We start from the raw sequence: 25,876 nt of genomic DNA, 5'->3' as shown, positions 1-25,876 counted from the left end.
AATTAAGTTCTGTCTATAGGAAGGTGAGGAGAAGTGACCTGGGTCACTTTCAGGACTGGGTCATGTCCTCTAGATAAATGGGCATGCGTTCCTGGCCCTTCACCCTTCCTGCTGCTAGAACACGTGAGCTGGAGCAGCCATCGGTCCCCTGGACGTGGAAGCTACATGATTACATGTTCTACACAGCACAGCCACGCCACCAGCCCTGGACCAACTACCTCCAGAATGGGTTATGTCTGAGAAATATACTTCTAGCTATTTAAGCCACCTATAGTTTGAGGCATTTGTCATGGAAGCTTACTCTATACTTTAAAAAGTTAACTTCCTGTTGACTGGGGAAGAGGTCCTTTTGGGTAATGACATCCTTTATCTCAGTCACAACCCTAGAGGCCACAGTGGAAATCAGAGCTGGATAGACAGTGAGATCCTATTGCGTATCTCTGTACCCCAGTGCCTAGCACAATGTTTAGTACATAACTCCTCAATGTTAGTTGACTGGTACTAGTAACCTCAGCAAGACATTATTGCTAAAACCATTGCTGTTAGAAAATTGTAATGTTCTCCTCTGTTCCCTCTTCTCTTAGTCACTGGTACACATGTTATCATCTGCATTTTACCTTACTTTTTGCTTTCTGTTATGTACCTAAGAATGAACATACAACTTGTCTTGTTCTAAAACAGATATGAGGCAGCTTACAAAAAACTGCAGAAAACTGAACAAGAGAATAATGCACCTGGTTGAGATACATATGCAACATGAATGTGGTAACATCTTAAGTTTGGTTCTAAAGCTATAAAGTTACAGAAATCAGAGTTCACACCATGAAATAACACACAGTGCTCAGGAGTATGGCGGCTATTTAAGGTACAGGGATTTGAGAAAACTTTCCCCTGTGGTTGCTTAGAAAAGGGAGACTGAGCAATGCAATAAACATTATTTGAAATAACATCTATTCAGCTGTGATTTTGTAGAGCTATTCCTAATGAAGTCCATCAATGCATAGGGAAAAAGTGCATAATGCCTGAGTGCAACTGTAAAAACAGTTCTGGGGGCGCAGGGTGGCCTGCAGTTAAAGAAGTAATAGTAATTTGACAATTTTGGAAAGGTATGCCTGCTGTATGTAGTTCACTCATTCCCGCAACTAATATTTGTGTGCCAGGCACTGTGCCTGGCTCTAGAAATATAAGAATGACACCATCTCTGCTTGATCAAGGGGTTCAGAGTGCAGTAGGAAATGCATGTGGAATGCAATATGGTGAACTAAATTCAATTAGTAAGTATATGGTGGAATAGTCATAAAAATAAAGATGACAGAAGAGAGACTTGAGCTGGATCTTTAGGAACAAGTGCAATTTCATGGGTAAGACACAGGGGGAGAAAATGGGGAGGATATTCCAGGGAAGGGAATTGGCAAATATAAGCTACAGAGACAGGACAGGAATGCATGTCTGATGAAACCAGTGCTTATTATAGCTGAAGAAGAGGGTTTGGTGTTAGGTGAGGGTGGACAGTGTGGAGAGAGCCTAATGCAGTGATGAGGTTAGAGGGAAAGGCAGCACCAGGTCACGGGGGGCCATTTGTCCCAGGCTAAATGGGTCATATGAAGGCAGGTAGAGGGTTTGAGGCTGGCAGCTAAACAATGAGGTTTGTGTGGGGGCAGGGGTGGGCACGATGAGGGGTGTAGGGGTGTTACATTGAGTGGGACACTTAAAACCATGTCAACACAATAAATTAAAAACTAAATAAAAAACCCCACAACAAAACAAACAAAAAACCACTTTGATAGATGTGTGGAAGACCCAAAACAAAGAAACGGTTGTTGGTGTGGAAAGAACAGTGGTGGCTTAAGAGATGTTAAGAATATAAAATAAATTGGTCTTAGACATATTTGGTATAGACATAGATGAAGAAATGAGGAAAGTAATGTTTATCTAGGTCTCCATTTAGTGACTGAGTTAATTAAGTCACTAACCAGAACTCCAGGAAAAAGGTCCATATTTGGGGAAAAATCAAGTTCAGTTTTAAATATATTGAACTCAAGGTGCCTAAATGACATCCAAATATAAGTGCCTAATAATAACAATGATAGCTAACATTTATAGGGATGCTAGCCGATATCGCATGCACATCATTATTGCATTTAATCCTCACAACTTTACCATGTTCCTTCTGGGCACAGAATAGTGTGCCACACTCTAGGACAGGGGTCCCCAAACTTTTTACACAGGGGGCCAGTTCACTGCCCCTCAGACCGTTGGAGGGCCAGACTATAAAAAAAAAAAACATGAACAAATCCCTATGCACACTGCACATATCTTATTTTAAAGTAAAAAAACCAAAATGGGAACAAATACAATATTTAAAATAAAGAACAAGTAAATTTAAATCAACAAACTGACCAGTATATCAATGGGAACTATGCTCCTCTCACTGACCACCAATGAAAGAGGTGCCCCTTCCGGAAGTGCGGCGGGGGCCGGATAAACGGCCTCAGGGGGCCGCATGTGGCCCACAGGCCGTAGTTTGGGGACCCCTGCTCTTAACGATGCTGCACTGCGGACTCTGAGAGCGGATGTGAGAGGGAGGAGCTGATGGTTTGGGAAAGACACCAGGAGCTGTAGAGCAAGTCCTCAGAGGAGATGGCAGGACTGCCAGTCTGCTGAGTTTTTAATTTTCTTTAATGTGATTTGGTCTTTCTCTTAGGTTGGGTTAGAATATCTATACTATAAGCTAATAAGTAAAGGATGTGAAATTGCCTTATTTGCCACACAATTCTCATGCATTTGGTACAGTGTCTACATGTGCCCCTGGGGACAAAGCACAATGTGTGTTTATTAATATCAATGAATTGCAACCCTTAACATGAGTGTGAAAAATCTGTACTAATTATTACACTAAACAACTGAATTTTCAAGTATAAAAATAAGGATGAATTAAGAGGTTGCATGAAATACTATTTCATAAGCCAAATAAATGGTAATTTAATGCGTTTAACCACAGCTTTGCTGTTGTTCCCCCATGTAATTATAAAGATCCAATCTTAGGCTTTGTCCTTCAAAATACAGGGGAATCCAGCAACTTGAATAGAAAGCGAACTTCTATATACATCCAAAAGAACTCAATGTCAAATTCTTATCAGGCGTAAATCTTGATGTTTTGACTTTGGACTAGATTAAGCTGTCAAACGGAAATGTATATAGCCCTGAAAACTGAAAATAAGGCTGTTTAAATCAATGGTCAATCATCTTGGGGAAAACAGAACCAGTCCAAAACACCATTCCTTAGAAAATTAAAAAAGTAGTCACACCCACTTGGAGCCAGGAGCAAGATATTTTATTGTGGCCCTGGGGAGTTGCCTCTTTGTCATCCTCCTTAATCTTGTCTATTGTAAGAATTACTTCGGGATACTTTCTGCCCACCACTGCCCAGGAGGGCTTCAATTCCTTCCCCTCTGGGGTAGTCTGTAAGACCCTGAAGTTAGATTGAGGGTTCCTGGAAGGTTTTAGCTGAGCCTCATAATTCAGCTCCTTCGTTTGTAAACTACACCTCTCAGGGCTGTCAGGACCAGTGGCTAATTGCTAAACTGAATGTAAGCTACAAAACAGCCATGAGGAAGACAGGTGTCTTTGGCCAGCAAAAGTTGTAATGTTGGGCCAAATTCAAGTGAAATGTATCATTCATTATTTTTCACTTCAACCATTAAAGTAAATGCGGTAAAACCCAGTTCTGACTATTTGTCAATTCTGACACGTTTAGTCTGAATTAATGAAAAAATTGCATTTAGGGTACTGGAAAGACATTTAGTCAGATGAGCTATGGAGTAACCAAGGATCGCTGAGGGAAGCTTCTGGTACATCTAATCTACCAATCACATAGTATTTGGGTATAAAACCAATTTCCCCCACCCCAGCTTTATGGAGGTATAATTGACAAATAATGTTATATATTTAAGGTATACAACTTGATGTTTTGATGTCTGTCCATACTGTGAAATAATCTACACTACCAAGCTGATTAACATATCTATCATCTCACATTAAAAGGTATTTTGCTGAAAAATATCAATATCGAGGTCGGGTAAACACCTCAGTCACTTTATGGGCTTGCTTCCTGAACCTCTGATGTTCATCCATCGCACAGTTTAAATAAATTTTCACCAATTCTTCTTACAGAAGGATTGAATGCCGGAGACTTTCCGCATGACAGAAACACACTGCCGCCCGCTGTGATCCAAGGCCCTGCGAGAACACAGCCACTTCCCACCACCGCGTCCCGAGGTGCTGAGCAGCAGCAACACTGCTGAACCCGGCAAGAACGCAGTCCTGCTCCAGCTGGAAGCCTGACCCCTTTCCTCCTGACATAAAACACTGGCCTCTGGTTATATCCACGTCCATCATCCCAACAACAGAGAAGTCCAGCATGGCTTATAAACGGCATGTGCTCTTTGGGGGCACTGTGGGGCACGGCTGCTGGCTGCTGGTAAGCCTGCCATCTGGCCTTGCTAAATAATCAATGTGCGTGTTTGAAGAGGGTATGCTCAGAGGCTCTCAGGCCAGGGAATAGACCTTCACGCCGTCATTCTCCCTGCCCCAGCCTCTGCCATGGTCTGTGCTCAGGGGGACCACCAGCAGCTGTGCTGATACTCTCGTGTCAGCTGTGCACTTGTGACTTGTGTTGCACAAGGGCTCTAAAAAGTGTCTTGTCTTCCAGGCAGTCCACGGATTAAGGCAGTAGTGATGACCTTGTTTATTGAGGTTGTGGTTTCTGAGAATTTTACTATTTATTTATTTTTTAATTTAAGAATCTACTTGGTATCTAATGGAACCAAAATCAGGCTGTGAGTCCAGACATTTGGGTTCTAATCTGGCCACTTATGAGAAGTGCATATTTTGTCAAGTTAACTTTATTGGCTTCATCACTAGTCTACAGACAAGGAATCTATGGTTCTAAGATCAGAGCATAAATTCAAATACTATTCCTTATCCTCAGACAATACAGGGTGAAGCAAAAACATTATTATTATTTATTAATTATTGCTTTATTTTCAATATGTACAACTGTAAACCTACTTCTGTCGTACCCTGTAGAGAACAAACATTTTCAACGGGACTCCTTTTACGTGATTCTGAGGAATATGGATTGGGTCCCTAGCTCTCTCTAGATTGTTCAATTATTCCTGCATAAGACTGTTCTCTAGTTCCATTCAAGTTTTTAGTCTATTCTGATACTGCTGCTATCCTTTGCTTTGATCACCTCCAATAGTGTTCATAAAACACTACACATTTGCCTTCAAAATCACTGAGTGATATTCTGGACAATCCCACAGATAGTGACATGGCCAGCTCCCTTACCTCCTTCCTGTTCTTTGTTGTGATATCACCTCAGTGAAACTTGCTTGACTTGCTGCCTTATTTAAAATTGTACTCTGCCTCTTCCCCCAACCATGCAGTCATCCCGTTTAGTTTTTATTTTTCCCATAGCATTAGCCACCTCCTTCATGGTATCACATTTCATCACTTATTATGTCTCATATTCATCGTCTCCTCTCCATTGGAATGGAGGCCCCAATAGAGCAAGGATCTTCTCTCTGTTCATGCATGTATCCCAAGATCTAGCCTAGAACAGTGCCTGGGCTGCACCAGGCATTCAATAATCCTTGTAAAGTACTGAATGTTAAATAAATTCACTTCTTTACTTTCTATAGCTGGTGAATAAACCTAAGCACCTTCCACTCTCAAAATAATTAGGAGTATACAATCTAGCAGCTCCCCACACCCATCCAGACTGGAGAGCAGAATGTCCTGCTTTGTCCTCTTTACTGAGACATGTCAGCAGAACTCAGGTGGAGATGTGTTTACAGTCACTTAGGACCTCAGAATTAAAGGTGAAGACCTAAAATCCCCGAACCTGGCTTATATTGCAGGAGCACTGAGGGGATTCATTAGTGCTTAGATAGTAAACAATTTTCAGATTTCTTAAATTGATGGTTCATGTATTTTTCCACCTGAGGTTAGTGTTAAGAACACTGCTTTGGTTATAGCCATACTGCCTCACGATATTCCATGGCAAAGTTCAGGGTTAGAGAAGACTTTCTTAGGAAGGGCAGGGATTTTTCAATAGTAGCTGGACAGGTAGCTTAGTTGGTTAGAGTGTTGTCCCATACACCAAGGTTATAGGTTTAATCCTGGTCAAGGCACACAGAAGAGTCAACCAATGAATGCATAAATAAGTGGAACAACAAATCAATGTTTTTCTCTCACTCTCTCTCTAAAACAAAAAAATCAATAAAAAATACTAAAATGTTTAAAGCTTAAGTCAACAATTATAAGAGTGCATTATGCCAAGCATTGCTGGATGTTAAGGAAAACAAGTAATTAAGTCATAATTCCTGCCTTCAAGAAGCTTCCATTTGGGGATATGAGTATTTAAACAAATAATTATGATACAATAGAAATCAATCTCATTAAGAGAGTCAGGAAAGTCCTCACACAGGAGGAGCCAGGGAAATAGTAACTGAAAATTTTCCTTCAGTTCTTAGAAGTGATTTATTCCATCTGCCTCAGCAGACTTGTCCCTTTTTCTTAAGTACAACCCTATGGTATTTTAGGGGAAACTCATGTTAATCTTTTATTTCTTTTTATATATTTTTCTGAAGTGAGAAGCAGGGAGGCAGAGAAATAGACTTCTGCATGCGCCTGACCAGGATCCACCCGGCATGCCCACCAGGGGGCAATGCTCAACCCATCTGGGGCATTGCTCTGCTGCAACCGGAGCTATTCCAGCACCTCAGGGAGAGGCCATGGAGCCATCCTCAGCATCTGGGCCAAATTTGCTCCATTGGAGTCTTGGCTGCAGGAGGGGAAGAGAGAGCTAGAGAGAAAGGAGAGGGGGAAGGGTGGAGAAGCAGATGGGCAGTTCTCCTGTGTGCCCTGGCCGGGAATCAAATCTGGGACTTCCACATGCCGGGATGAAGCTCTACCGCTGAGCTAGCTGGCCAGGGCTTCATGTTAATCTTTTATAACCCAAACAACAGAAGTTCACTGTAAAAATCAGAAAGCACTGGCAAGTTTCAAGAATGAAATTAGACACAATATCATCACACTGATCTACTTGGGCTTTTTATTTCATACTGTCTGACCTTGATTAAAAATTTGCTCCAGAAAGAACCCTCCCCTTTGTCACTGACTGAGCCTATATGTGGTGCTAGCCTTAAGACTAAGTTCATACAGAGCCTGCAGCCAACCGACTTTCCCTATGATTCCAAAGTCCTCATAAAGCCCAATCCAAAAGTAAATGATTGCCCATTAACATTCTCTCCCGGCCTCAAGAAAAAAAAAAGCACCCCCTGACATCCAGCAGCTGGCCTGGTACTTGACCCATCTGAGCAGCCTGATGGGGATCAGGGTGTTTTCCTCAGAAGGAGGAAACACCTAACTAAGCAGGGTGTGAAAGTCTGATTTAGCCTGATGAAGACGACCTGAGGGGTCGCACGTACGAGAACTGGGAGGGTATGGGATGCAAAGAACACAGGTGATCAAGAGAGATGCATTCCAGGAAGCTCAAGGAGGAATGAGAGGCTGACAGAAGTGAGTGAGGGGGGGGGGGGGGAGATTAGGCCAGACTGTCATGGTTTTTCCTTGTACGCGGTGATAAGCAGTGGGATATTACTCTGAGGAAGAATATTGCCTCCGAGACACTGAAGGGTTTAAGTAGGGAATGACAGAAGCTTTGTTCCATTTTAGAAAGCTCATTAAATGGAGTGGTACTGGGCATGTAGAACACAGAGGCAAGGAAATGGGGCAGAATGTGAATAAGCAATTCCCACGGGAGGCAACATGAGCACGGGGACTGATCTAAGGCAAGTCAGTGAGAAGGGGAACGAGAGAGATGGAATCTTCCTTCCTTTATCTCACACGACTGCTGACCCTCAGGACTTGCTTTCTAGGATGCCTTTCATAAAGGCCAGAGGCAAACTTCGCTACTTCTGTGACCCTTGGCCTGCCATTCACAACCCAGCCCTCATGAACAGTAATGCGTCATTCTGGTTCTATATCCGTATTTAGCACTGTGAGTTACGACAGGGTCTTTCAGGTACTGATACATGTTTACAGAGAAAATCCTTTAGTGATATTTAAGGATCAAGATTCCAGGCTATCCAACAGGTGTATTTTCTGAACCTTTCTCCACTGCCTTCCCCCTTTTATATATTTATTGACTTTAGAGAGAGGAGAGACAAAAAGAGAAAGGCAGGGGAAACAGGAAGCATCAATTCGTGTAGTTGTTTTCCCTATGTGCCTTGACCAGACAAGCTCAGGGTTTTGAAGCTCAGGGTTTTGAACAGTTTTCAGGTCAACTGTTCTATCCACTGCACCACCACAGACCAGGCCCTTTCCCTTTTTCAATATGCTTAGCCAACAATACAATCTTATAATAGCTGTCCTTCAGCTCCACAAAGCATAATGTATTTTCATGAACTTAATCCTACCCACAGGGGCAGGGTGAAGGCTGGGGACCGGCCAGAGCTTGTAGTTCAGGCAGACAAGCACAGTCTCACCCTCGGGGAAGGTGCAGAGGCCCCGCTGACCAAGGTTTGCAGCCTAAGCATGGGAACACAGTCCCGCCCACAGAGGTGAGGCAGAAACTGTAGCGACCACCAAAGCAGGCCAGCACTGGCAATGCCCATGCCTGAAAGCCTGAGGCAGCAGCAGAGGGTATGGAAAGCCTGCTACAAACCACACCTAGGGGACACAGAGGACACACCAATCGGACTCCTGTGGCCACACCCTTCTTTCAACAGACAAAATGGGAAGGCAGAGAAATGTGACAGAAATTAATCAACAAGAGAAATCCCCAATAAAAGATTTGAATAAGATGAAAATAACCAAATTATCAGATGCAGAGTTTAAAATAATGATTGTTAGGATGCTCCAAGATCTTAGAGTACAATGAATAGACATAATGAGCACCTAAATAAAGAGATAGCAAGTATAAAAAAAGACATTGAAATAATGAAAAAAACAGTCAGAAATGACAAATACAATATCAGAAATGAAGACCACCCTGCAAGAAATTAAAAGCAGGATGAATGAAGCTGAGGATCAAATCAGCGATTTATAGAACAATATAAACAAAAGCATGGAAACAGAGCAGAAAATGAAGAGAGGCTCAAAAAGTCTGAGGAAACTCTAAGAGAGCTCTGTGACAACATGAAGAAAAATAACATTCACATCATAGGGTTCCTGAAGGAGAAGAGAAAGAACAAGCGATAGAGAATCTGATTGAAGAAATCATAGCTGAACACTTCCCTAAATTGATGAAGGAAAAAGTCACAAGTTCAAGAACACAGAGAGTCCCATTAAGGATGAACCCAAAAAGGCCAACACCAAGACACATCATAATTAAAGTACAAAAGTTAAAAGATAAAGAAAGAACACTAAAAGCTGTAAGAGAAAAGCAGTCTATTACCTACAAAGGAGCCCCCATAAGGATGACATCTGACCTTTCAAAAGACACCTTAGAGGCCAGAAGGAAATGGCAAGAAATATTCAAAGTACTGCAAAACAAGAGTTTACAACCAAGACTTCTCTATCCAGTAAGGCTATCATTTAAAATTGAAGGAGAAATAAAAAGTTTCCCAGATAAACAAAAAAACAAAAAACACTCAAAAAACTCAAGCAATTCATTACAACCAAACCAATGCTACAAGAAATGTTAAGAGGCCTGATGTAAACAGAACAAGGGGGGGGGGAATCTAGTAAAAAAGAAATGTAGATTTAAATAATAAAATGTCAATAAAAAACTACATATCAATAATAACCTTAAATGTAAATGGATTAAATGCTCCAATCAAAAGACATTGGGTAGCTGCAGGGATAAGAAAACAGGATCCATACATATGCTGTCTACAAGAGACCCACCTCAGAACAAAAGATACACATAGACTAAAAGTAAAGGGATGGAAAAAAATATTTCATGCAAATGGAAATAAAAAAATAGATAGGGTAGCAATACTTATATCTGAAAAATAGACTTTAAAACAAAGACTATAGTAAGAGGTAAAGAAGGTCATCACATAATGATAAAGGGAGCAATCCAAAATGAAGATATAACCATTATAATTACCTATGCACCTAATATAAAAGCACCTAAATATATAAAGCAGATTTTGATGGACTTAAAGGGAAGATCAATAGCAATACTATAATAGTAGGAGATTTTAATACCCCACTAACATCACTGAATAGATCCTCAAGAAAAAAATATAAAAAGAAACAGCAGACTTAAAGGACACACTCGATCAACCAAATTTAATAGATATTTTCAGAACCTTTAATCCTAAAGCAACAGAATATACATTCTTTTCAAGTGCTCATGGTACATTCTCTAGGATAACACATGCTAGGGCACAAAAAAGCCTCAACAAATTTAAGAAGATTGAAATCATATGAAGCATCTTCTCGGATAACAATGGCTTGAAACTAAAAGTCAACTACAATAAAAAAACTGAAAAACACTCACACACTTGCAAACTAAATAGCATGTTATTAAATAACAAATGGGTTAACAATGAGATCAAGGAAGAAATCAAAAATTTTCTTGAAACAAATGAAAATGAACATACAACTCATAATTTATAGGACACAGCAAAAACAGTCCTGAGAGGGAAGTTCATAACAGTACTAGCATACCTTTAGAAGCTAGAAAAAGCCCAAATAAACAACCCTGCATCTAAAAGAACTAGAAAAAGAACATCAAGTAAAACCCAGAAGAAGTAGAAGGAAGGAAATAATAAAGATCAGAGCAGAAATAAATGACATAGAGACTAAAAAAACAATACAGAGGATCAATGAAACCAAGAGCTGGTCCTCTGAAAAGGTAAACAAAATTGATGAACCTTTAACCAGACTCACCAAGAAAAAAAGAGAGAAGACTTAAATAAATAAAATTAGAAACGAGAAAGAAGTAACAACTGCTACAACAGAAATACAAAGAGTTGTAAGAAAATACTATGAAGAACTGTATGCCATAAAATTAGACAACCTAGGCAAAATGAATAAATTCCTCAAAACATATAATCTTTCAAAAATCAATACAGAAGAATCAGAAAACTTAAACAGACCATTTCATCAAATGAGTTTGAAACAGTTATCAAAAAATCCCAACAAACAAAAGTCCTGGGCCATATGTCTTCACAGGCGAATTTTACCAAATATTAAAAAAAACTAACTCCCTTTTTTCTCAAGCTATTTCAAAAAATTCAAGAAGAGGAAAGACTTCCAAACTCCTTTAATGAGGCGAGCATAATACTGATTCCAAAACCAGGCAAAGACACTACAAAGAAAGAAAACTATAGACCAATATCCGTGATGAATTTAGATGCTAAAATTCTCAACAAAATATTAGCAAACCAGATCCAACAATACATGAAAAAATCATACATCATGATCAGGTGGGTTTTTTTCTAGGGAGACAAAGCTGGTACAATATCCACAAATCAATCAATGTGATTCAACACATAAACAAAAGGAAGTATAGAAATCACATGATGGAGGACGTCAGAGTAATGGCGGAGTAGGAAGCGATACCAATAAATCTCCCCCAAAACTCAACAAGATCTTCAACCAGAAACAGAAAAATCTATACTTGGAGCCTCCAGATGCTTCGCAATACACCCGAAGGTATGGTCTAGTGAAAAATTGGCTAAATATATAACCAAACCCCGAAGGAATTAGGGAGTAAGAAATGCTCCGCCTTCCTCACTAACCTAAACAGGGCGGCTTTCTCTGGTAACTGTGAATATAGAAACTGAGGCGGGTAAAGGGGGTGAATAGATCCAGGCCGCAGCACAAACGGCCGAACCAGGCTGTGGCACGGAGATCCAAGCCGAGGAAAAACTGATCCTGTGGCAACCCGGGCAATACAAGCTAACACTCGCGCCAAACCCAAACAAAGAAAGACAAGCGGGGCAGCCATTTTACCCGATCTCCTGGTTGGTGCGCGCAGCTACTGGGTGAGAGATTTCTTCCTAAGCCCCGGAGTGGGTGCCCGTGTTATCCCACAGAGAGGCAGAGTCAGAGGCCTTTCTGTGGGCCGAAAGCAGAATCTCTGGGCAGCCCCAGCACCCTGGGAAAGCCGTGCATGGGAGGGAGCGAGAACTAATTCCAACGGTGGTAATTTTCTGTGCTGGTGGGGGTTTCACTCAGAGGGAAACGCGGCCGGCTTCAGATCCTGGTCTGCGCACGCAGGTAGTGAGCGAGAGATTCCTCCGAGTGCCTCGGTAGTGCGTGCCCGTGTTATCGCACAGAGGGGCAGAGTCAGGGGCCTTTGTGTGGGCCAAAGCGGAATCTCGGGCCGCCCCAGCGCCTTGCAAAAGCCGCGCACGGGGACAGAGCGAGAGCCAATTCCAACGCTGCAACTTTTCCATGCGGTTGGGGGTTTCACTCAGAGCGTGAGACTGCTGGCCGAATATCCTGGTCTGCGCATGCAGATAGTGAGAGTTTCCTCCAAGCGCCCCGGAAGTGGGCGCCCGCCTGTGTTACCGGACAGAGTAGCAGAGCCAGAGGTCTTTGAGTGGGTGGAAAGCCCGGCTGACTATGCTAGCAGCTCTGACTGACTGAGCCTTACCCAGAGCCCTGTGCTGAGTGGAAATAGAGTGGGGAGTTGCCAGCTCTTTGAGCCTCTTACTATCCAGGCAGAGGCAGCAGCAACCCCATAGCTGGATTATCAGGCTACTAATTGAGGAAGGAAAGACTAGGAGAAAGGCTCCAGGAACACGGACTCTCTCACTGTCGGAGCCCATAAATGCTAATGAGCCTCGACTGCCAACGAGACTAAAGCACAATACATGACATTGCCATAGAGACTTATCAACTTCAAACCTCTACCTGAGCGTGCCAAAGGGGCAGAACCCGGGGTACAGAGTCACCGATCAGGAAGAGGGAGAGAAAAGAAAAAGCAAGAAGATAACCTCTCAAAATCAAGAATAATCTGCAGACTTTATAACCTATCCCATTTTATTATATTTGTTCGTCTGTTTCTCTTATCTTCATTCTTGATACTTTTTTTCCTCCTCCAATTTGGCCGATTAACTCTCTGCCGGTCTTACTCTCTCCTCTCCTTGAACTACACTACCCAAAAGTGTTACATCTCCCATTATCTTTTCTCTCCTCTTCCTTTCTCTCTATGAGGGTTGTACTCCAAAACCCTTAACTCTCTCTCTCTCTCTCCCCCTCTTTCCTTTCTTTTTTCTTCTTTTAGTGGTTCCCTCTTTTTTTTCTCTCTCTCTCTCTTTCTTTTCTCCCTCTATATTAGTTTCTTCCTTTCTCCTTTACATCTCCTCTCATTCAAACCTCAATAACAAACAAATTATCTTATCTGGGACTCAAACTTATGCTTGTGGCATTTTGGGGGGTTTTTACTTCACCTTTTTAACTCACTAGCAGTGCTCCCATCCCTGGCTCTCCATTTTATCTAGTTCTTCTTCCACTAAATACAACAGTAATTTTTTAATTTGTCCCCCCATTTTTCTGTTTTCCTCTTATTCCTCTCATCATAACTCAGACAACCAACACCTAAAAGCAAATCATTTTATTCTTGACCCAAATTTTTTCCTTATTTGCTTTTTGTGGGTCCATACCCCTTTTTTTTCTTTTTCTTTTTTTTGCCCCTTTATTACTTTTCCTCAATTCAGGCCCTCCATCACAGGCATTGTTTGTTATAATTCACAGTTCACCACAAGATTTTCTCAAGAAAGAGGGGAGAGGAGAGGAGAAGAAAAAAGGAGGGGGGGAATAATTTCCTTTTTTAAAAATTTTTATTTTATTTTTCTTTATTTCATTATTAATTTTTTTTTTTAAAAAAACAACTCTTTTTGATATTTTATTTTTTTATTTTTTATAACTTTTTATTCTTTATTAAATCTCATTAATACTGTCAACAATACCACCCTCAGATGCCATTAAGGAAGAGAAAATCGAATATCATGGATACAAAAGAAAGAGAGGTAACACAGCTAGATGAGGAAAAATCTATGGAGAAAAAATTTAATATATTGGAAACCTTGGAGCTAAATGACAAAGAATTCAAGATAAAAATCCTAAAAATGCTCCGAGATATACAAGAAAACACAGAAAGGCAATTTAGGGAGCTCAGAAAACAACTCAATGAACACAAAGAATATATGTCCAAGGAAATTGAAACTATAAAAACAAATCAAACAGAGATGAAAAACTCAATTCATGAGCTGAAAAACGAAGTAACAAGCTTAGCTAATAGAACAGGTCAGATAGAAGAGAGGATTAGTGAAATAGAAGACAAGCAACTTGAGGCACAACAGAGAAAAGAAGAAAGAGACTCAAAAATTAAAAAAAATGAGATAGCCCTACAAAAATTATCTGACTCCATCAAAAAGAATAACATAAGAATAATAGGTATATCAGAGGGAGAAGAGAGAGAAAATGGAATGCAGAAAGTACTCAAACAAATAATAGATGAGAACTTCCCAAGCCTGTGGAAAGAACTAAAGTCTCAAGTTCAAGAAGCAAACAGAACTCTGAGTTTTCTTAACCCCAACAAACCTACTCCAAGGCATATCATAATGAAATTGACACAAACCAACAGCAAAGAAAAAATTCTCAAGGCAGCCAGGGAAAAGAAGAATACAACATATAAAAGAAGGCCCATTAGATTATCATCAGATTTCTCAACAGAAACTCTACAAGCTAGAAGAGAGTGGACCCCAATATTTAAAGTCCTGAAAGAGAGGAACTTTCAGCCACGAATACTATACCCATCAAAGCTATCCTTCAAATATGAAGGAGAAATAAAAACATTCACAGATACAGAAAAGATGAGGGAATTTATCATCAGAAAATCCCCACTCCAGGAATTACTAAAGGGGGTTCTCCAATCAGATACAAAGAACAAAAAAAAACAGAGCCACAAGTAAAAGCTCCAAGAAGAACACAATAAAACCAAATTTAAACTGTGACAACAACAAAAAGAAAGAGGGGGAGAAGATGGAGATTAACAGTAGCAAAGGACGATAGAGTGCAAAAGTACTGACAAAATAGTTTGCTACAATGAACAGGGTAGGGACCCTTTTCATTACTCAAAGGTAACCACCATTGAAAAAACCACCACAGAAGCACATGAGATAAAAAAGATAGCAACAGAGGAAAGATGTATGGAATACAACCAAATAAAAACAAAAGATAGAAAAACGAAAGAGAAGGATCAAACAAGACACAAAACTAACAGAAAGCAAGATATAAAATGACAATAGGGAACTCACAAGTATCAATAATTACACTAAATGTAAACGGATTAAACTCACCAATAAAAAGGCACAGAGTAGCAGAATGGATTAAAAAAGAAAATCCAACAGTATGCTGCCTACAGGAAACTCATCTAAGTAACAAGGATAAAAACAAATTCAAAGTGAAAGGCTGGAAAACAATACTTCAAGCAAATAACATCCAAAAAAAAGGAGGTGTAGCAAAACTCATATCGGATAATGCTGACTACAAGACAGGAAAAGTACTCAGAGACAAAAATGGCCATTTCATAATGGCTAAGGGGACACTGAATCAAGAAGACATAACAATTCTTAATATATATGCACCAAACCAAGGAGCACCAAAATATATAAGACAGCTACTTATTGATCTTAAAACAAAAACTGACAAAAATACAATCATACTTGGAGACCTCAATACACCGCTGACGGCTCTAGATCAGTCATCCAAACAGAGAATCAACAAAGACATAGTGGCCTTAAACAAAACACTAGAGCACCTGGATATGATAGACATCTACAGGACATTTCATCCCAAAGTGACTGAGTATACATTTTTCTCCAGTGTACATGGATCATTCTCAAGAATTGACCATATGTTGGGCCACAAAAACAACATCAGCAAATTCAGAAAAATTGAAGTTGTACCAAGCATATTTTCTGATCATAAAGCCTTGAAACTAGAATTCAACTGCAAAAAAAAAATAAAAAAATCCCACAAAAATGTGGAAACTAAACAACATACTTTTAAAAAATGAATGGGTCAAAGAAGAAATAAGTGCAGAGATCAAAAGATATATACAGACTAATGAAAATGACAATACGACATATCAGAATCTATGGGATGCAGCAAAAGCAGTGATAAGAGGGAAGTTCATATCACTTCAGGCATATATGAACAAACAAGAGAGAGCCCAAGTGAACCACTTAACTTCCCACCGTAAGGAACTAGAAAAGAAGAACAAAGACAACCCAAAACGAGCCGAAGAAAGGAGATAATAAAAATCAGAGGAGAAATAAATGAATTAGAGAACAGAAAAAGTATAGAAAAAATTAATAGAACAAGGAGCTGGTTCTTTGAAAAGATCAACAAAATTGACAAACCCTTGGCAATACTTACCAAGGAAAAAAGAGAAAGAACTCATATAAACAAAATCCAAAATGAAAGAGGAGAAATCACCACGGACACCGTAGATATACAAAGAATTATTGTAGAATACTATGAAAAACTTTATGCCACTAAATTCAACAACCTAGAAGAAATGGATAAATTCCTAGAACAATACAACCTTCCTAGACTGAGTCAAGAAGAAGCAGAAAGCCTAAACAGACCTATCAGTAGAGAAGAAATAGAAAAAACCATTAAAAACCTCCCCAAAAATAAAAGTCCAGGCCCTGATGGCTATACCAGCGAATTTTATCAAACATTCAAAGAAGACTTGGTTCCTATTCTACTCAAAGTCTTCCAAAAAATTGAAGAAGAAGCAATACTACCAAACACATTTTATGAGGCCAACATAACCCTCATACCAAAACCAGGCAAGGATGGCACAAAAAAAGAAAACTACAGACCAATATCTCTAATGAATACAGATGCTAAAATACTAAACAAAATACTAGCAAATCGAATACAACAATTTATTAAAAAAATAATACATCATGATCAAGTGGGATTCATCCCAGAATCTCAAGGATGGTTCAACATACGTAAAACGGTTAACGTAATACACCATATCAACAAAACAAAGAACAAAAACCACATGATCTTATCAATAGATGCAGAAAAGGCTTTCGATAAAATACAACACAATTTTATGTTTAAGACTCTCATCAAAATGGGTGTAGAAGGAAAATATCTCAACATGATAAAGGCCATATATGATAAACCATCAGCTAACATCATATTAAATGGCACTAAACTGAAGGCTTTCCCCCTTAAACCAGGAACAAGACAGGGTTGTCCACTCTCTCCACTCTTATTTAATGTGGTACTAGAGGTTCTAGCCAGAGCAATCAGACAAGACAAAGAAATAAAAGGCATCCATATCGGAAAAGAAGAAGTAAAGGTATCACTTTTTGCAGATGATATGATCCTATACATCGAAAACCCCAAAGAATCCACAAAAAGACTACTAGAAACAATAAGTCAATACAGTAAGGTCGCAGGATACAAAGTTAACATACAGAAGTCAATAGCCTTTCTATATGCCAACAATGAAACAATTGAGAATGAACTCAAAAGAATAATCCCCTTCACGATTGCAACAAAAATAATAAAATACTTAGGAATAAACATAACAAAGAATGTAAAGGACTTATATAATGAAAACTATAAACCATTGTTAAGGGAAATCGAAAAAGATATAATGAGATGGAAGAATATATACCTTGTTCTTGGCTAGGAAGAATAAATATAATCAAGATGGCTATATTACCCAAAGCAATATACAAATTTAATGCAATTCCCATCAAACTTCCAATGACGTTTTTTAAAGAAATAGAGCAAAAAATCATCAGATTTATATGGAACTATAAAAAACCCCAAATAGCCAAAGCAATCCTAAAGAAAAAAAATGAAGCTGGGGGCATTACAATACCTGACTTCAAACTCTATTATAGGGCCACGACAATCAAAACAGCATGGTATTGGCAGAAAAATAGACACTCAGACCAATGGAACAGAATAGAAACCCAGAAATAAAACCACATATATATGGTCAAATAATTTTTGATAAAGGGGCGAACAACACACAATGGAGAAAAGAAAGCCTCTTCAATAAATGGTGTTGGGAAAACTGGAAAGCCACATGCAAAAGAATGAAACTGGACTACAGTCTCTCCCCCTGTACAAAAATTAACTCAAAATGGATCAAAGATCTAAACATAAGACCTGAAACAATTAAGTACATAGAAGAAGACATAGGTACTCAACTCATGGACCTGGGTTTTAAAGAGCATTTTATGAATTTGACTCCAATGGCAAGAGAAGTGAAGGCAAAAATTAATGAATGGGACTACATCAGACTAAGAAGTTTTTGCTCAGCAAGAGAAACTGATAACAAAATAAACAGAAAGCTAACTAAATGGGAAATGATATTTTCAAACAACAGCTCAGATAAGGGCCTAATATCCAAAATATACAAAGAACTCATAAAACTCAACAACAAACAAACAAACAATCCAATAAAAAAATGGGAAGAGGATATGAACAGACACTTCTTCCAGGAAGAAATACAAATGGCCAACAGATATATGAAAAGATGCTCATCTTCTTTAGCTATTAGGGAAATGCAAATCAAAACAGCAATGAGATACCACCTCACACCTGTTCGATTAGCCATTATTAGCAAGACAGGTAATAGCAAATGTTGGAGAGGCTGTGGAGAAAAAGGAACCCTCATACACTGTTGGTGGGAATGTAAAGTAGTACAACCATTATGGAAGAAAGTATGGTGGGTCCTCAAAAAACTGAAAATGGAACTACCTTATGACCCAGCAATCCCTCTACTGGGTATATACCCCCAAAACTCAGAAACATTGATACGTAAAGACACATGCAGCCCCATGTTTATTGCAGCATTGTTCACAGTGGCCAGGACATGGAAACAACCAAAAATCCCGTCAATAGATGACTGGATAAAGAAGATGTGGCACATATACACTATGGAATACTACTCAGCCATAAGAAATGATGACATCGGAACATTTACAGCAAAATGGTGGGATCTTGATAACACGATACGAAGCGAAATAAGTAAATCAGAAAAAACCAGGAACTGCATTATTCCATACGTAGGTGGGACATAAAAGTGAAACTAAGAGACATTGATAAGAGTGTGGTGGTTACGGGCGGGGGGGAGGGGGGAATGGGAGAGGGAAAGGGGGAGGGGGAGGGGCACAAAGAAAACAAGATAGAGGGTGACAGAGGACAATCTGACTTTGGGTGATGGGTATGCAACATAATTGAACGACAAGATAACCTGGACTTGTTATCTTTGAATATATGTATCCTGATTTATTGATGTCACCCCATTAAAAAAATAAAATTAAAAAAAAAAAAAAAGAAATCACATGATAATATCAATAGTTGCAGAAAAAGCATTTGATAAAATACAGCACCCGTTTATGATCAAAACTATCAGCAAAGTGGGAATATAGGAAACATACCTCAACATGATAAAGGCCATCTATGACAAAACCAAAGCCAACATCATACTCAATGGGCAAAAATTAAACATAATCTCCTTAAGATCAGGAACAAGGCAGGAGTGTCCCCTTTCACCACTCTTATTCAACATAGTCCTGGAAGTCCTAGCCATAGCAATCAGACAAGAAGAAGAGATAAAAGACATTCAAATTGGAAAAGAAAAAGTAAAACTATCATTACTTGCTGATGATATTATACTGTACATAGAAAACCTAAGATCTCAGTCAAAAAACTACTGGACCTGATAAATGAATTCAGCAAGGTGGCAGGATATAAAAATCAATATTCAGAAATCAGTGGCATTTTTATATACCAACAATGAACTGTCTGAAAGAGTAGTAAAAAAAAAACAATCCCCTTCACTACTGCAACAAAAAACCCACAAAGTACCTAAGAGTAAATTTAACCAAAGAGGTTAAAGACTTGTACTCGAAAAACTATAAAACATTGATAAAGGAAATCAAGGAAGATACAAACAAGTGGAAGCATATACTGTGTTCATGGATAGGAAGAATAAACATCATTAAAATGTCTATATTATGCAAAGCAATCTATAAATCCAATGCAGTTCCTATTAAAATACCAATGACATACTTCAATGATATAGAACAAATATTCTAAAAATTTTATGGAACCAAAAAAGAACATGAATAGCCTCAGCAATCTTGAAAAAGAAGAATAAAGTGGGAGGTATCACACTTCCGGATATCAAGTTATACTACTTGGCCATTGTACTCAAAACAGCTTGGCACTGGTATAAGAACAGACATATAGATCAATGGAACAGAACAGAGAACCCAGAAATAAACCCACACTTTTATGGACACTGATATTTGAGAAAGGAGGTAAGAGCATTCCATGGAGTAAAGACTGTTTGTTTAACTAATGTTGTTGGGAAAATTGGACAGGTACTTGCAAAAAAATGAAACTGGATCACCAACTTACACCATGCATAAAATAAACTCAAAATAAACTTAAATGTTAAGTCGTGTAACCATAAACATCTTGGAAGAAAACATAGGCAGTAAACTCTCTGACATCTCTCGAAGCAATATTTTTGCTGATTTATCTCCATGGGCAAATAAAATAACGGACAGGATGAACAAATGGGACTATATGAAACTAAAAAGCTTTTGCACACCAAAAGATACCACTAACAAAATAAAGAGACAACCCACACAATGAGAGAATATATTCGCCAATACGTCTGATAAGGGATTAACCAAAATTTATAAAGAACTTGTAAAACTCAACACCAGGAAGATGAAGAATCCAATCAAGAAATGGGCAAAAGAAATGAATAGACACTTCTCCAAAGAGGACATACAGATGGCCAATAGATGAAAAAATGTTCAACATCATTAATCATTAGAGAAATGCAAATAAAACCACAATGAGATACCACCTCACACCAGTCAGAATGGCGCTCATCAACAAAACAACATAGTAAGTACTGGAGAGTGTGTAGAGAAAAGGGAACCCTCCTGCACTGCTGGTGGGAATGCAGACTGGTGCAGCTACTATGGCAAACAGTATGGAGATTTCTCCAAAAATTAAAAATGGAACTGTCCTTTGACCCAGCTATGCCACTTACAGGAATATATCCTATAATACCAAATCACTGATTCAAAAGAAGAAATGCACCCCCATGTTTATGGCAGCATTGTTCACAATAGCGAAGATCTGGAAACAGCCCAAGTGTCCGTCAATGGGAGAGGGAAAGGGGGAGGGGGAGGGGCACAAAGAAAACTAGATAGAAGGTGACAGAGGACAATCTGACTTTGGGTGATGGGTATGCAACATAATTGAATGACAAGATAACCTGGACATGTTATCTTTGAATATATGTATCCTGATTTATTGATGTCGCCCCATTAAAAAAATAAAATTATTTAAAAAAAAAAAAGAAAGAAAGATTGACAGGTCAGAAAGGAAGCAGAAAGAAAAAAAAAGCAGTGGTACAAAAACACAACGGTATACTACGCGGCCATGAGGAAGAAGGAAATCTTACCTTTCGCGACAACATGGATGGTCCTGGAAACTATCATGTTAAGTGAAATAAGCCAGGCAGAGAAAGAAAAATACCATATGACCTCACTCATTTGAGGAATGCAATGAACAATGTGAACTGAGGAACCCAACAGAGGCAGAGGAGGAATCAAAGGGACCAGAGGGAAAGCGTTCAGAGGGAAAGTGGAAGAGAAGATGGGATCAGAGAAGGGAAAGAGATTAATGAAATTATATATACATAACACAGCGTTATAGAGAACAGGACAGCAAATCCTGCCGGGAAGGGGGAAAGGCACTGGGGGAAGGGGGAAGGGGGGTCGTGGGGAAATAAGGGGGGAGATATATTCAGGGGGACACTTGAATTTATGTAAGCACAAATTAAAATCATAAATAATAATAAAAAAGCATAATGTGTTTTGTTTAAATTGCTTAACTTGATTAAAATCAACAAACCTACTAAGTACACTGTAATTGAAAGGCACTGTGTGTGGTATATAGACACTGTCATTTTTTCTCTAATAAATATATTAGATATTCCTCAACTAATGTAAAGAAATTATTACATGGTAAATTTATAGTATTTTATTTTAGGTGATAACTAATGTGGCAATTAAAAGTAGATAGGGCCCAAATGAATATATGGTTTATTGTACCAATTATTTCCCTTATTATCCCTGACACAGGGAGCCATCACTCTTGGTAGTACTCTTCCCACCCTACCTCGGATGGATTGGTACAATTCCAATTGAGTAGGTGTTATTGAAGAGCTCAGTTTTTTCCTCTGGTTCTGGGCTGAAGAGCATTTTTAATAACACCCACATCTACCTTCATGTAAATCTTGTTCTGGGGTAACACTGCTATACAAGGCTTTCCCCCCCTCACTGGTTGAGAATTGTTTTCCCAGTGATTTCTCATGGCTTTTTCTTTTCATATTAAATAAACCCCATCCCAACAATTCACTTATGATACAAAAGATTTTTTTTTAAATCCCAGGCTTAAAAAAATATGCTTTTAGGTAGTGATAAATATTAATACAATTAGACATGTTTTTCTGACACTCTGCAGTTTTCAGGATATTAATAATCAGTGCTATATTTTGTTCCATATTTCCTATAATACAAACATTTTCATAGTCTGAAATAAAGATTTACATTGAGATAGGTTTCTTGAACCCACTATAAAGGCAATCACATTTTCTCCATTCTCAAAATTCCAGAATAAAAATATATTTATTACAAGAACACAATATATATTGAAAACTATAATTAGAATGGGGTTTTCTCATTCAAGAGGTATGTTTTTAAACTAGTTTGCCAGTAATAATCATCAAGTATCATATTACTTAGATAAAGCTGTACTGGTGATATATATAGAACTACAAATAATAAATGATATTTTCTTAGGCCTTTCAAAAACCAATATAACTTTTCCTCATTCTCTTGTAAGTCCATTAGATTCCCTCTAGAAGAGAGATAATAGAAATTTCCATTAAATTCAATAATATAATTTCTAAATTAATACATTTCCCCATAATATAATTCTGTAAGCCAAAAATGATAACATGCCTATGCTGATGGTTGAAAAGGACATGACATTTACAAAAATTGGCTTCAAATGTATCCTTTGTCAAGATGCTTAAATAAAGAAATAGATGTATGGCTCAGAAAAACTTGTATTTAATCTAGTGCCATTTTTGTGAGTGGTTGTCATGTGCCAGGCACTACACCAGGTTCTGGGGGACCAAAAACACTAAGGCATCATTCCTGAATTGAGAACCTCAGTCTGTCTAGGGGAGCTCCATCACTTTTCAGAAGAATATTCATGTGAAGTGGGAAATGCTACATGAAGACACAAAGTCGGGTGGAAGTTCAAGGGTTAGAGGGAAGGCATGGGTCCTGGTTTTCACCTTTTCAGTGTGTATGTGTGTGTGCATGTGTGCGTGTACACATGTATCCATGTGCATCTGTCAGAGTTTGGTATGGTTAAGAGCTTGGATTTGTATGACGCACTCACAAAGCAGAAGTCCCTTCATGTGACTACTTAATGTATACTTAACCTAAACTGATACATTATCCATTCGGAAGTGTAAAATTAATAGTGTATACAGCTGGAAAAAAGCATATAAATAACACATAATGTGATTAAAAGCAATAAACAGTAGTAACATTTTCAACAAAGTTGATAAAAAATTTAAGTGGTAAATTAAGCAGATGTATTTTTGTAGCATTAAGTGTTTTTTTACAGAATTTTAACACTACCAAAATCCGTATTTTCAGTACAACTAAATGTAATTCATAAGGAAAAAATTGTGAAAAGAAGATAATGGAATCCAGGACTTCTTGTATTATAAGTGTATACTTGTATACACTTAGTATTTTCAGTAGTCTACATACCTTTATCAATAATTGCTAAATAATTACTAGGGCTATGTAAGGGTTGGTAAATCCATTTTTCAATTAATTGAATTTATTGGGCTGACACTGGTCCACCAAGCCATACAGGTTTCAAGTGCACAACTCAATAAAACACCATCTCCACACCGCACTGTGCACCCATGTCCCAAGCAAAGTTTCTTTCCATCCCCATCCCCCACCTTACCCACCTCTACCTTGCCCCTGTCCCCCTCTCCTCTAGCTATCACCACACTGTTGTCTGTGTTTATGTATTTTAAATGTGTGTGTGTGTGCGCGCGCGCGTGCGTGCGTGTGTGTGTGTGTTTTGGCTAATCCTTTCACCTTCTTTCATTCAGTTCCCTCACCCCTCTCCCCTCTGACAGCTGTCAAAGCATCATGATCAAGTAATATTAATGAGGCCCTGGTGGGTTGGCTCAGTGGTAGAGTGTCGACCAGCATGTGGATGTCCCAGATTCAATTCTCCATCAGGGCACACAGGAGAAGCGACCATTTGCTTCTCCAACCCTCTCCCTTTTGCTTCCCTCTCTTTTTCTCTTTCTTCCCCTCCTGCAGCCATGGCTCGATTAGAGTGAGCTGGCCCTGGGCGCTGGGAATGGCTCCATGGCCTCTGCCTCAGGTGCTGGGAAGACCTCGGTTGCTGAGCAACAGAGCAACATCCCAGACGGGCAGAGCATCACTCCCTAGTGGCCTTGCCAGTAGTCAGGGAGCATCCAGAGTCTGTCTCTGCCTCCCCTCCTCTCATTGAATAATAAAAAAAAGTAATATTAATGCTTACTTCGCACATAGAATGTAGGACCTACCATAAATAGCTTTGACACAACCAACATGGAGAAATCAAATATGATTCTTACCTCCTTGTTCACACAACTGCTGGGCTAAAGCATCTTTGAAAATAATCTGGCCCCTGTGTGTTGCTGTAGCCCTGGAAATAAATAGGAAAAAGGTTAATCCAAATCTTTTAAGTTTGGTGATCTCCTATACATAATTTTTAAACTTTTAAAAACCCCATTTTTAAACATTATTGTTTAGACATGATTTTTTTTTTTAAATGAGTGCATCTGAACAATGAAAAAAAAATTAACAATAGAGTCAAGGCTTAAACCACTGCAACTGAGTTATAAATTATCTTCTGGTTTTACTTTGTAAAGATATTATAACATCTGCAGGCTATGCTGGAAACCACAGATGTGAGCAAATCCTGGATAGAAGAAAAAGCATGGAAAGAATGTTTGTTAAAATTTATTTTTTGTATTTTTCCAAAGTGAGAAGTGGTAGGGTGGCAGGGGAGGCAGAGACAGACTCCGGTGTGCGCCCCACCCGGATCCACCTGGCAAGCCCACCAGGGGGCAATGCTTTGCCCACCTGGGCCATTGCTCTGCTGCAACTGGAGCTATTCTAGTGCCTGAGGCAGAGGCAATGCAGCCATCCCCAGTGCCCGGGGCCAACTTTGCTCCAATGGAGCCTTGGCTGCGGGAGGAGAAGAGAGAGATAAAGAAGAAAGAGAGGGAAAAGGGTGGAGAAGCAGATGGATGCTTCTCCTGGGTGCTCTGGCTGGGAATTGAACCCAGGACTTCCACATGCCAGGCCGATGATCTACCGCTGAGCCAACCAGCCAGGGCAAAATTTATTCTTTAGGAGGACTTGACATAAGATGGTTTGTGGAGCAATAATATATTAGTACTGGAGAAAGATGCTTTTAATGTGCTTTTTTTTTTTTTAATCAATAGTTACCATAACACATAGAGAGGTGAGACAGAGTATTACTTTAAAGTATTTTTTTAAAGAGGGCTATTTGAAGCTTTCAAAATTGCAAAATCTGACATAATAAAATATACCTCCACCCCTACCACCCGCCACCAGGTCTAATTCACCATTTGAAGGAGATGTGTATTTTTCACCTTCTCTAATCAGAGCTGTGCACATGGATTTGGTAGGAAAAAAATAACATC

At 39.0% G+C, this 25,876-nt stretch overlaps 1 protein-coding gene across 2 annotated transcripts in view; it reads right to left on the bottom strand.

Moving 5' to 3' along the window:
• RELN (reelin) overlaps nt 1–25,876 on the bottom strand; it is a 649,217-nt gene that overhangs the window by 345,013 nt on the left and 278,328 nt on the right. For both annotated transcript variants that reach the window (XM_066354462.1, XM_066354463.1), the window contains exon 4: nt 24,779–24,849. In XM_066354462.1, the coding sequence (XP_066210559.1) occupies nt 24,779–24,849 (71 nt within the window). The remainder of the gene's footprint in view (nt 1–24,778; nt 24,850–25,876) is intronic.

The sequence above is a fragment of the Saccopteryx leptura genome, chromosome 12 (assembly GCF_036850995.1).
Source record: "Saccopteryx leptura isolate mSacLep1 chromosome 12, mSacLep1_pri_phased_curated, whole genome shotgun sequence".
NCBI classification, from domain to species: Eukaryota; Metazoa; Chordata; class Mammalia; order Chiroptera; family Emballonuridae; genus Saccopteryx; species Saccopteryx leptura.
The sequence above is the reverse complement of the archived record's forward strand: the minus strand, read 5'-3'. Positions and strand labels throughout refer to the sequence as shown.